The sequence below is a fragment of the Strigops habroptila genome, chromosome Z (genome assembly GCF_004027225.2).
Source record: "Strigops habroptila isolate Jane chromosome Z, bStrHab1.2.pri, whole genome shotgun sequence".
NCBI lineage: Eukaryota > Metazoa > Chordata > Aves > Psittaciformes > Psittacidae > Strigops > Strigops habroptila.
Window position 1 is genome coordinate 78757462 of NC_044302.2, and position 13979 is coordinate 78771440.

The following is a 13979-nucleotide window of genomic DNA, read 5'->3' on the forward strand; positions in this document are numbered from 1 at the left end:
TCAGTGGACCCAAAACTTTCACTTCAGCAGAGCCAGGAGATTCAGATCACAGGAATCAGACTTCCTTCAAGCCTGCTCATGGCCTACTCTTTGGTCCTCTAAAATGCCTGAGCAGCTATAGGAAGCATGAGTGGCTACCACCACCCAGGAGCACTCTTTTACAAAGGTAAGGTATCCTGTGGCAAGTAAGCAGCTACCCTTCCAGTCTTTTCATGTAACACTTGGGTCTACGGCTGACTGTGAGCCTCTGAAGATAGTCCAGGTGAGATACAGCTCAGAACATGTAGCCGAGCAGGTACCTCAATTAACCCAAGCCCATTTCTACAGCGGAACTAGGAGAATCTGCACTGTGCATACTGGTTTTTATTTCTTCTACCAGTTCTATCTCTCTGGGATCTATCATTTACATTAGTACATTAATGATGTGCACAGGGGTAGAGGGGGCAGGTCCCCCTTTAAGAAGAGAGCTGAAAAAGTGGGTCTGTCAGCCTTCCCCTGGGAATGGTAATGGAGCAGATGCTGAGCTCCCCATCCAGACGAGAGAACCAGCCTGAGACAAGGGGGTACCTGGGTCCATTAAGAGTTTAAGCAGTACTGAAACTCTACTGCTGGCTTTTTAATTTCACAATGCTGTGACATACTGATTTTGCTATGGAGAAGGCACTAAGTATTCAATATCCCTATAATACATAAAACGTAACTGCACAAATGGCATGTACTACTCACACAAAATATATATTATATGCTGAGACAGTGTTTAATGCTGCTTTAAAAGTTCTTTCAAGTATTTCAACAAAGCCAGTATAGTATTAAAAGTTTAAAAAGCAGTGAGGTATCCAAATATTAGAAAAGAAAAAAAGAAAAAAAAGGTGGCACACATGTATTTTACACTTCTCATGAAGTCTACCAAGTCTCTCTCCTCAATCCGCCATGCAGCCATACACTTAAAAAAGGCATTTTTATGTCTTTACATACGTGCAAACTTACTTGGGTAAAAGAAGTGAAGATCACAGATGATTTCAAAAAGCCCCAGCATGTTCCCCTCTTTAAACACAGATACATTTGCAGCAGAAAAATGCATAACGCTTATTTGGACACTCAGTTGATGCTACATAAGAGCAGAAAAATTATTTACAATAAAAGGGTAATAATTAATTATAAAATAACTCAGCACTTACAGCTATACCAGGTTAGACACATAAAGAATAGGTACACACCAAAGGAACAGTTTTGCACTGATGTGAAATAGGCCACTTGATTTTCCTATTTTAACTCTCTGCCATTCAACAGAGATTTCTTCCCTTTGAAAAATATCAGTACCTAAATACTTCAGGCTCAGAACAGCCAGGTCTGCTAAGCCTCTGACCTTGCTTTGTGCCAGCCTCTCAGCCAGCAGCAGAAGAAACATTTCACACACTTTCTCTGAAGGTAATACATAAGCTAATACTCAAGGTAGTTTCACAGACAGAAGCGTATCATAATTTAACACTACAACTGGTATGCCCCGAAATGGCATACAGAATACTAGTGAAAAAAGTTACAAACTTGTACAAACTTTTGTTACTCCTTCTGATAAAGGCAAAGAATACCTCAGCAACAAAAAATGATCAAAATGTCAACGCTTGTCAGTCTTCTGTCCACCGATCGCATAACCTTTTACTTACCATTTACTATTTCCAAATCTTTTTTGCCTTCTAACGATAATGAAAATGTTACAAAAAGACCATTCCTGTACTAGCCTGCCTTAAATGTAGTTACACAAACCTGTCTCTTTAAGACCACTGAACAAAGTAGGCTATCTGAAGTTGTCCATATAAAGTACATCTGCTCTGGATAAAAGGTCAAATATCTGAGAGCACGCTGAAAGTGTTTTTAAGAAATAACAAAGCGGAGGGTGGAGGGGCAGGAGAAAACTGAACATCATAGAAAAAGAGACAGAAAGTAACACACGCAGCTTTTAAACCACCACCAAACTGGAAGAGCTCCAGCGGACTCGCCAGGAGAGTCTCGCAGCTCGGGACCAGAAGCCAGGAGGCCGGAGTCCCGCCGCCTCCCGGGGCTTTCTGCCGCTGCCGCCGCCGCCGATGCCGCCCGCCCGGCACCAGGAAGCCCGTTGGCTCGGGCAGCGGCGGCAGCCCCCCGCGCTGTGCGCCCAGGCCGCGGGCCCCCCGCCCTACCTCTGGGTCCGGCGGAGGCGGCTGCCGCTCCTCAGGTGTGGCAGCGTGAAGTTAGAAAGGACCGTCCAAAAACTTGGGTCCGACATATCCATTCCCCTGCGTCCGAAACCCTAAAGACACAGCGCCATAGTACAAGGGAGAGTGGAGGAAAGCGCCCCGGCCGCTCTGGGGAGACAGAGAACGCGGGGAGGTAGACGGGAGCCAGCGAACGGGCAGCCTGCCTCCGCGGGAGAAAGGCGACTGGAGGTAACAGCCGCTCGGACCCAAGGCAACTTTCCCGTGCAGCTGCTGCGCAGGGCCCCGCCCCGCCCCGGCAGCGACCATTCGCGCCCGCGCAGGGGCCGCGCCGCGCCGAGCCGCGGGAGCCTGCCTCTCAACCCCCCTCCGCTCGACACCGCCGCCGGCTCCCGCGCCCGCGGCCCGCCCGCCCGCCGCCCGCTGGCGGCCAGTACGCGGCGCGCGAAGCGGGCAGCTGCCGCCTCCCTTTCTCCCTCCCTCCTTCCGGGCCGCCGCTGCCCAGAAGCGCCAGGTGCGGGCGGCACAGGCGCGGCCCGCGCGGGAGGTGCGGTGGCGGCGGCGGCAGGGCCCGGCTGCGCGCCCCGCCCCCCCCCCGCGCCGTGTCGGTGCGCGGCGCTGCGGCCTCCTGCCTGCCCCACCACAAGGGACGGCGCAGGTACTAGATCACTGTGTCTCACATTGGCCACCTGCCGCGCCAGACACGAGGCGCTTGCCACAGCAGGCTGGCACACAGGCCTCCATTACCAGCTGTCTCTTTCGAGAAAGCGACCCTGAAACACGCAAGCTAGCAAAAGACGGGCACGGAAAGACTCTGGGCACCTCTTCCCCTCAAAACAGTGACCTAATCCCTCAGGTGCTTAAGAGTCATTTCCTCCTCCTCTTCGTTCCTCCTCCGAACTTTCTTCCTTCTCTCTCCACCATTCCCCCGTCGGCTTCTCAGCTCAGCTGGTTTGCTTTCTTCACCCTCCACCTCCCCCATCATTCCACCTTCCCCCTTATTGCTCATTTTAACCCCATGGCTGCTGCCCTCAATGTTTTCACTTCCAATTCCAGCAGCACCACCCTCAAACCCTCTCTCCCTGCGCAGCTCTGTCTAGAATAGCATTTTTCCTCAAGTCTCTGCAGCACACAAGAATGTTCCTAAAATTACTACTATACCGCATTGTCATTCAGTAACTCAAGCCGTTGGAAGCAATGGTGGCCGGGTATAGAAAAACAGTTACTGTGGCTTCAAAAAAATCATTATGTTTGTTTTAACGTACTTAAAATTTCTATTTACCTTTTCGTTTCTGTAAGGGTCAAGTTTAAGGGACTTAGTCACATTTACACTTATGGAAAGAATGCTGCAAGGTTTGTGCTGAGACTTTACTTGTTTTACTGAAAGCAAGATTCCTGCATAATCTCAACATTGCAGGAGCTAAGGTACTCTTAGAAAAACACTAAGAAAATCACTACTGTGGTAGGTGGCAGCATAGCACTCACGGAGAGAAATTACGTAGCAGTGTGGTTAAATCACTCGAGGATGCCTCCACTAGTGGGAGGAAAATCAGGGAAACAAAGAAAAACCCGATGTAATACAGACTAGTCTATCGCTTGGGTGAAAGAAAACTCGTTCTGGTGTGCAGAATGCTGCAGAGCAGGAAGAGCTCATATAACACCTAGGATCAGACAGCTCTTGGGATACCAGCTCCACATGTAACAGAGCACTGCGATGTTAGCCCTTGTTCGGAAAAGCCTCCAGAAATACTCATTGCAAAGCACTAGCGTCCTCTAACAAACTAAAGTGTGTGGGTTTTGGGAGGGGTGGGGGGTGTGTGCAGTGGAACATTTTCCTGGGATCGTTTTACAAGTCACGGGTACAAACTTTATCTTATTCAGGAAGTGTTAGGCATTTAACAAGGTGTTCACACAGCAGTTAACTACCAAAGGCTTTAGTACAAACCCCCAGCAGACGCCATTTGCTGACATGCCACTGTAAACAAATCAGTTTAACACTGATCAAACACAAAAGAATCATCTAAGACTTCTCTAAAGATGACTGAATTTTAGAAGAGACCAGTTCCGTATGAGAAGGGGAAGCAGCCTTATCTAGATCTATCATCGGATTTTCTTGTATGAGTTAGGCTGAAATGGCTGCAGAAGCTGGTACTTGGCCAGTCTCCACTGGTGCACCTTACAAGAGGCTCAGGAGGGCACTTCCCAGCCAGCCTGCATGCCTACTCTGTTTATGCTCCTCTATTAGGATGGAGAAGTAATATTCACGTCTACTATAGCCAGTAACTGAAAACCTCTCATCCATTTCTTTTCACTTTGAGCCATGCTTGCCCATACCGAGTGTGAAGATTTAAAGGTTCATGTGAATACAAGCACAGCTGGCAACCCTCCTTTCTTAAGACATCTTAAGAAGGAAATTACCAAATCTCTACATAAGCACTGGGAAACAGCTCCTCCTCCACATACTTTACTACCGCGACTTCTCTGCTATGTACACAAGTTTTTGCCTGCAACTGGCATGGCTGCAGAAAGAACTGTACGTGATCATGAAACCAGGGAATTTTACCTACCTGATGCTGTGAACAGCACTGGCTAAAGAATAACAACGAAGTCTTCCACCTATCATGCAGGAAAAGTTTCAGTGTCCCCATCACCCTGCCACCTCTGCCCTCTCCTCCCACTCTTCCTAAGAGGCAGCTAAAGGAATACCTTCCCTCTGCAAGTACCAAAAGCGGTTCAGTTTCCGTAACTCAGCCAAGCGTATCATATGTGGGGTAATGATGGAACATGGAGGTCAAAATTCATACCAAGGCCAAAAATTAGCAATCTTCACCTGCAAGGCCAGGCTGTAATTCAACTCACAATTTCTCTGTGAAAATCCCTACCACCTTATCAACACTGATATGAAGCCTCCAATTCTGAAAAACACCCTAAAAACTTACAAAAATTAAGAAAGAGTAGCGTATCATACTGTGTGCAAGGCCCACCTGAATAAAGATGACTGCTGCTTGCAAGCAGACAAATTCTGATGGAAAAGAAATTTAGTCTTTTTATGTACAACCAGAGAGATAATCATACCAAAAGCCACACAGACCTGGCTACTGCAATACACATTTCTCAATCTGACGAACTGGGTATTTTCAAAAGCAGAAAGGAGTGAAGAAATTCCAGGTAGAAATTTCTGTTTATATAGCAACAGAGGGTATCATAATCACATCAGTATTGTTCTATGCTCAATGCTGAACATCATTCACTTCAAACTGTAGGTTCTCATGATTACACCCCTTGCAGTTCTGTCCCTAGACCCTGCACAGCCTATTCACAAGCAATAGCTCCCTGAGTTACATGACTTGTGGATTCCAGCATAGCTTCACCTTGGCCTTCTGTGCACAATTAGATGCACACACAGTCCTGCTAACTAGTAAGGCTGTTTCTAACACTTGAACACAAGGAGACCTGAGTAATTAGTTTTTTGAAGTGCTTGGTGGACATACGCATATTAAGGCACTATGGAGACTTTGACAAAGGCATGGAAATGAAGGGAGGAGTTGTGAGAAGTCCAGCAGAGTCCCACAACAACCTTATACAAATTCATATGCTTCGTAAAGGCAAACATAGACCTTATTCTTAAGAGCATAACATGCAAATGATGGCAAAGATTTTGTAATGCCTGTCAAAAAACAACATAGCTTCCAAAGTGGTGCCTGCAGTTTGTGACTTCCCATGACACAAATGCTTGGTTTTAAAGCAAACATCTCAAGGGATAGCGAGGTTTCGGGGCTAATTAAGGGGGTACTACACAGCTGCCAAGGGGCTACTTCCAATTTAGTTAGCTGAATCAGCTCAGTGAGACGAGACCCAGTACAAGGGAAGCAGATGGAGCGAATGGTCAGGCAGAAAGGCAGGGGCAGCAGGACCACTTCTTTGGCAACAGCTGTCCCTTAAATTGGAGCCTTTCTCACTATCAATACTGATAGTGCTGCTTATCCTCCCCAAATACAGGCTTAACAGCCAGATTTTGTCTCGTTTTGTAAGCCAGCCCAATTTACTTACCTCTGCCACACAAAACTGAACAAAAACAACTGAACAATGCGTATAATAGTGTTCCAAAATATGTAAACCCAAAATTATTAGGAACAGATTTATGGCATCCTCATAAATGTATACCTGTCATTTAGAGATACTTCCCTACAATAAAATGTTACTGATATATTCATCAACTGCAAATAACTCTCCTTCAGTATCCAATAAAAAACACTGAATTTGGGAACTGTCAAAAAATAAGTAAAATACAATAGCTAAGAACCTGCAAACATGACCTTAACAGTCTTTGTTACTTAAGTTTTCAGCTATACAGCCAAAACAAGCAGCAGCTCAGGCAACTTCATCACTTAGGAGATGCTTTACTATGTAACTTGGATGGTGAGTTTTATTTATCACAAAAGTATTACATAAGGTAGCACGAAACAAGTTATAAGGATCATTACATTTTCCCTTTTATAGTCACTTGAAGATAAAAACATCACTGCAGTCAGAAAAGGTTATTAATTTACCCTCACTTCAAAGAAAATTACATTTCCAAAAGCAAGCTTACAAAAGTGTTGAGGTTTAAGCCCAGTCGGTAACTCAGCACCACGCAGCCACTTGCTCACTCCCCTCTCCTTTTCCCTCCTCTCCAGCGGTATGGGGAGGAGAATCGAAAGAATGTAAATCCCACGGTTGAGATAAGAACAGTCCAGTCTGTGAACCATGAAAGAAGGAAGGTTGCCTTAATGCATCTTTTCTGTTTTCATGGGGAAGGACAATTATGTAATCACATCTTTTAACAAACAAGAAATGCTTCTCATTCTCTCAGTATCTTGAAGGATGATAGATTAGAACTGAGTTTCCAGATGGGTTCAGAGGAGTTTTGGTTTACTTGGCCCTTTTTAGTCAGATAATTATCATCCAAATAGTAACCAAGGAACTGGCCACGCTGCTCATTCAGTTATTGCTATTTTCAAAGTACCTTGGAGAACCTGGGGAAGTTCTACAGCAGTGAAACTAAGCTGTCATGCCGTTGCATTCCTTCAAAAGGTCAAACAGAATACTAGCTACTGTGAGGAATGAATTCAGGTGTGGTAACGTAGTGTCACCAAACACAGTTTTACACATAAAACAGTCTGCCTGAACAGGTCTTGTTTCAAATGAGATTTCAAATCTGGTCAATAAACATCTCAGCTGACAATACCTTGAGACATTTGCAAAACATTCAACCTATCTCCTCACAATGTTTCAATAACTTAACTAGCACAATACAAAAATTGATGTGTAATACAAGAAACATTAAAATTCGCCAGTATTTTTGGAAAACTAAGTTCACATTAAATGTTTCTAGAGGATCATACAGAGTTATGTTCTTTAGTTAATACAACTCAATAGCACTATCAATGATCCGGGGAAAAAATATGAGAACCTTTCTAGCAAACAACAAAAAAGAGGTATATAACAACAGGAACAGGATATATTTTCATTAGATAAAGCAGGCTAGTTTGAATGACATGCATTCCAGTTTTGCTAGTCATCAAGTCATATCAAAGCACAACCCTCCCTCCTCCCATGACAGATAAAATATACAGTAAGATTCTGGAAAGCAGGAGCAATGCAAAGAATTTAGATAAATCTCTAATGGGAGTACAGAGAAGATAAAACTGAGCATTGAGGGACTAAAGTACTGGTAGTTGAGGCATTTTCTAAAGGTTGGAGAAAAGTCAGGAGCTGTTCAAGGAGAAAAAAAATAAAGAAAGAAATCTGAGCTATAATGTGCAGCTTGAAAAGCTTAATTTAGTCAATGTAGCCAAAGCTAAAGGAGCACCTTAGTTGCTCAGTATGTATATCCCCAGCAGAAGGAATTTTGGGATGATACAGGTTTTAAGAATAGTGAACTACATCCTGTCTCGCCCTCACACATAGTAGAGGTTCAAAGTGCAAGAGTCGCACAAAGAAGCAGTTTTAAATTCTTTCACCTTGCTATTGTAACAAAGTGGATTTCCTGTCACTGTAAATCTTACATGTTATATGCCCTTCTACCCAGAAAAATAATCACACTTCAAACAAGAGTTAGAAGAAGGATTAAAAAAAAACCCCACAACAGTAGACAAGGTTCTACAGCCTATTTTATATAGGAAGACAAACTAGAAGATCTTAGTGGTCTGTTCAGTCCTTAAAATGTACTGATAATTATTTTTTTATTATTCTTAATTACAATAATTGAAATCTTGCTCCCTCTAGCGGTTCATGTTGATACTTATTACCTTCCCCTACTAACTGCACATGATTTTCACTGTGGGATGTACAGTGTAAAAATAAGTTGAAGAAATCACAGAAAGGAAAGCAGTATTTTGTGGGAGTACAACGTATGTCTGCCAAATTTCTAAGTTTGCTTAGAACTGTTTATAAATACACATAAACACTACTGCTCTAACCAGTTCTGAAGTAACACGCAAAATTCAAATAAACCTCGCACTATAGTTTATTATAGCTCATTTAATATAAACACATTTAGGAAAAGCAATGGTCCCAGCATCTCTTCCCATTTCTGAAAGGTTCTAAATAGATGCGTGATATTAACTGGAAATTAAATACATTGCGTAGCCACCTGCATCAGGCGTCGAAACATCAGGCAACACTGTTTTTAATCAAATTTTGTTTTCTGTAGTGGAATGAACCAACCATGCTAACCACCATGCTACGTATTTGCACTGGTCCCAGAGATCAGCTTCTCCTTCAGAGCTAATTTAGCAAACAGGCAGACTAATGAGAAAGTGCAGAAGAGTTATTTCCCATTTTTATCACTGAATTTTTATTTATTTTGGCATGTAGAGGAAGCATTACTATGGTTCAGAAGTGCTACTTCATGTGGTAAGCAAGCCCAGAAAAGGAGAGAAAACAGAAAACATCAGATAAAAATGTCATCATTTTCCAGATACCGTGCTGCTTGGACGTCAATTTCATTATTACAAATGCCACAGAGAGGAGAAAAAGTGTATTACACTGCTAGTATTAACCTATCCTGCTTTTTTTTTCTTTAAGTGCCTTTTTGCCAGCACTCAGTAGCACCCTAAGAGGATTAACGCCATTTTTTAAATCATTAATTAACCATTTTTGTGGCTGCAGCACCACTGGTTTAAACGTGAAGGTGGATGTGTTGATCAACAGATATGTAAAGAGCTGTAATGAAGTTTTTGATGGTTTTGGGCATTCATGTGAAGCAGTCATACACTTAATTTACTTAATTGCACTGGCTCAGACCACTCTATATACTCAGACTCCCTCCTGACCTCACACATCCAGCCATATCTTTATCATGCATCTTTCAAAATCAACAGCCATATCTATATGGCAAATGTAATTTTCTTTAATGGTCAAAGTGAAATTCCTGAATAATTTCTGAAGAAAATTATTCTATGTGGATAATCATTCTTCTAAAACAGTGTGTACTTAGCTATTGTTATATATTCTGCATCACAGCTGCAGTCAAGCCATATTTTTTCAGAAAAATTCTTAATTCAATTGTAGAAAAACTTTTTTTAAACAGAAGTTTTTGGAGTTTTTTTTCAAATTGTGCTCTTAAAGTTTAAAACCAAATAATACAGGTAGGCTGTATAAGCATTAGATATAGCATATAATCTTTCTGTACCTTTAAGATGAAAAATATCCATATCAGGTTTGGGGGGTTATTCTTTTTGTTTGTTTTTGTTTTACTAGAGGAAGCATGTTGTTTAAAATAGAGTTTGAAATACATCTGTATTAAAGACTAAGTTTCACAGAACTGTAGAATGATTTTGGTTGGATGAGACCTTAATATCATCTAGTTCCACCCCCCCTGCTGTGGACAGAGACACCTTCCACTAAACCAGGTTGTCATGCCACAGCATGAGAACCTCAAACAACATACTCCTACGAGACGAATATTGCTCCTTATACAGAGTCATCTCCCCATGTTCAGCTCTGCCCCCAGCAACCCTACTGCTGTACTCACCAATCAGAGTAACAGAATTTAAGGAATTCTCTATGCAAAAGTCAAATTAACTAAACGAAATCAAGCTCAATTCCTGTTTGATAGCATTCAACCCTGATAGGTTTGGAAAGCTGTTGTCATGAGTTTTAACTTTTCTCATTTTTAAAACCTTCTGGGGTGTTTAATCATAGAATAGTTAGGGTTGGAAGGGACCTTAAGATCATCTAGTGCCAACCCCCCCTGCCATGGGCAGGGACACCTCACACTAAACCATGTCGCCCAAGGCTCTGTTCAACCTGGGCTTGAACACTGCCAGGGATGGAGCATTTACCACTTCTCTGGGCAACCCATTCCAGGGCCTCACCACCCTCACTGGAAAGAACTTCTTCCTTATATCTAACCTGAACTTCCCCTGTTTAAGTTTGAAGCCATTACCCCTTCTCCTACCACTACAGTCCCTGATGAAGAGTCCCTCCCCAGCATCCTTATAGGCCCCCTTCAGACACTGGAAGGCTGCTATGAGGTCTCCACGCAGCCTTCTCGTCTCCAGGCTGAACAGCCCCAACTTTCTCAGCCTGTCTTCATACAGGAGGTGCTCCAGCTCCCTGATCATCCTCGTGGCCCTCCTCTGGACTCGCTCCAACAGCTCCGTGTCCTTCTTATGTTGAGGACACCAGAACTGCACACAATACTCCAAGAGAGGTCTCACGAGAGCAGAGTAGAGGGACAGGATCACCTCCTTTGACCTGCTGGTCACACTGCTTTTGATGCAGCCCAGGATACAGTTGGTTTCTGGGCTGCGAGCGCACACTGAAGCCAGCTCATGTTCAGTTTCTCATCAATCAACACCCCCAAGTCCTTCTCTGCAGGGCTGCTCTGAATCTCTTCTCTGCCCAACCTGTAGCTGTGCCTGGGATTGTCCTGACCCAGGTGCAGGACCTTGCACTTGGCTTTCTTGAACTTCCTGAGGTTGGCATTGGCCACCTCTCAAGCATGTCCAGGTCCCTCTGGATGGCATCCCTTCCCTCCAGCGTATCAACCGAACCACACAGCTTGGTGTCGTCGGCAAACTTGCTGAGGGTGCATCAATCCCACTGTCCATGTGACTGACAAAGATGTTGAACAAGACCGGTCCCAACACCGATCCCTGAGGGACACCACTCGTTACTGGTCTCCAACTGGACACTGAGCCGTTTACCACAACTCTCTGCATGCGGCCATGGAGCCAGTTCTTTATCCGCTGAGTGGTCCATCCATCAAATTGATGTATCTCCAATTTAGAGACAAGGATACCGTGCGGAACAGTGTCAGACGCTTTGCACAACTCCAGGCAGATGACGTCAACTGCTCTGCCCCTGTCCATCAGTTCTGTAGCCCCATCATAGAAGGCCACCAAATTGGTCAGGCAGGATTTTCCCTTAGTGAAGCCATGTTGGCTGTCACCAACCACCTCATTGTTTTTCACATGCCTTAGCATGGTTTCCAGGAGAATCTGCTCCAAGATCTTGCCACGCACAGTGGTGAGACTGACTGGTAAATGGATGTCAGCACAGTGAGGCTCTCAAGACTGTCAGTATCTGTAAAAAGATCAATTCTGGTGACACTGAATTTAAAAGCAGTTCCTCAGTATAAATGCTGTCTTCAGTGAAACAGAAAACTTCATCAGCTGTAATACTTACACACTGAATGTCCTAAATTAATCACCCGATCAGCACAAGACATACGGCTACAGATTCATTACAGGTCTCTGTTGGAGCAAGGAAATTAAATGCTCCTCCCCAACACTAGCAAGTACTATGTTTATTTCAGGTATTTCAAACACACAATTTCTTTCCAAATCCTGATTTAAATCACTGTGAATAAAAATCAGGTCCTAAGAATTTGGAGCTTTTCACTAGTGGCATAGAAGTACTTTGGGGAGGCGGGGGGTGATGGTGTGTATATGTATGTATACATAGTTGCATAGGAAATAGTTGCATTTCCTGAGCTTTGTCCTGCACTCATGTAGCTCCATGCTTCAGCTGTTCATGTGATGAATCTGTTGTCAGGAAAACGGTGTGAGATGGAGCACCCCATGCAGTGCAAGCTGGCAAATTGGAACTCAGGGACATAGGAAGTTAAAAGGGGAAACATTATGCTTAAAAGAATATTATGTGGACTGCCCATTAATGTTACCCTTGGTATTTCAAAAATGAGCCGAGCACAAAGCACCGCAAGTTGATAACATCCTTAAATCTCTTTACATGTCACCCTTAATGCTCTCCTACTCAAAAGGCTAAAATAATAATAGCTGTGTTTCAGCGTACACCCCACAGTTTAAATCAGAATTTCTGAATAAGCCTAATTACAATCAGCTTATACTCCTATGTGTGCAGAGTTTTCTGAACCATTAACTACCCTGTCCCTCAAATGGTGCTGCAGCCAAATAATGTGAACCGTACGTGCAGATAATATGGTTAGCAAACCGAGAATCTCCAGAAGTAGTAAAATTAACTATATAGAAAAATTGCAACTTTACGGAAGCAAAATGGAAACTAAGCATCTAGATGTAAGAGTGGTAAGGATTATTTTAATTAGTTACACTTGTCAAATCATGAGAGCAAACCCTAAAAATGAAGGACAAAATAATAAAAATGATCTCATGATTAAGGTGCCCCAAGATCTAAATCCTAGTGTTATCTAGTCGTTTAAACTGTGTTTCAGTTCTCCACCTGTAAAGCAAAGATGATAATGCCCTACTACTTCTTGTGAGTGCAGGGAGGATAATTCCAGAAACATTTGCATTAAATGCTCAGGTACTAAAAAAGGAGGAAGGAAAAGTACACAATAGCAGAGGGATCTTTAGGGTGACCACTTCACCAGTTCAAAGGTACTAAATGATTTCTACAACCCCCTCCTCCCTCCAGGCAAAGACTGTACAAACAGAAGAGTTTAACTCATCTGGAGAGACTCGAGTTAAGAAACAGTCTTAAATCTCTCACACATATCAGGGAGAATGGCAACAATCAGCAATGACAACATGACAAATGTCACAGATTTCCACGTTCCACCCCCAAAGACAGGCAGACATATTTTTTTTAACTTTGTAGGACCGAGAGTGCACATCAGCATTCTGTAGCATACAAACTACAGTTGTCACCTCAGTCATCACCAAAATTCTGTCAAAACCACATAAAACAAGGAGTGCAGGATCAGCAGAACCCATGATAGCTGTTTATAACTCCAGCATCCTGGAAATGCTGGAATACTCTACCAGTCACAGTCGAAATGAGGAAATTACCTGTTCAGCTTTCAAATAGCAGTTGAAATCACTGTCTAGGAGTCCTAATTTTGCTGATATCAGACAGCTTGATTATTCCATTCATGTAACTGCAGAGGATGTTAGTTTATGGAAGTATCATTATCCTGATACAAAAGGGACTTCAAAGTATTTATCACTGCAAATATACGTTCTTTATATGCCAACAATAAAACAACAACAACAAAAAAACCCAAACCAAGAACAACAGAAGCTCAAAACCCCTTCACCATTCAATCAGCCTCTCTTTTGACCATCTCCATTTATGTCTGGACATGGCTTACCATGAATTTTAATGAACCTGAGATATGTGTGCAAAATTACTTGCTTCTCCCAAATCAGCAGATTCTTTTATCTCAGTATTTTGGGGTTTTTTTGGTTGGTTTTTTTTTTTCTGCAGAGGGATTGCTTCTGTCAAAAATTATTCAACACTTCAATTCTGTAAAATTTACAAGAAACCATCCTTAATATTGACAAGCAAGGGATTATCCCA

At 43.1% G+C, this 13979-nt stretch overlaps 1 protein-coding gene across 11 annotated transcripts in view; it reads right to left on the bottom strand.

The window, feature by feature from the left end:
• The window catches only part of MAST4 (microtubule associated serine/threonine kinase family member 4), a 296950-nt gene that overhangs the window by 108976 nt on the left and 173995 nt on the right, over positions 1-13979 (bottom strand). For 2 of the 11 annotated variants that reach the window (XM_030512645.1, XM_030512644.1), the window contains exon 1: positions 2178-2516. The exons of the other annotated variants lie outside the window; for them this stretch is intronic. In XM_030512645.1, coding sequence (XP_030368505.1) covers positions 2178-2269 — 92 coding nt within the window. In that variant the 5' untranslated portion in view covers positions 2270-2516. Of the gene's footprint in view, positions 1-2177; positions 2517-13979 lie in introns of those variants that run through there. 11 annotated transcript variants of the gene reach the window in all.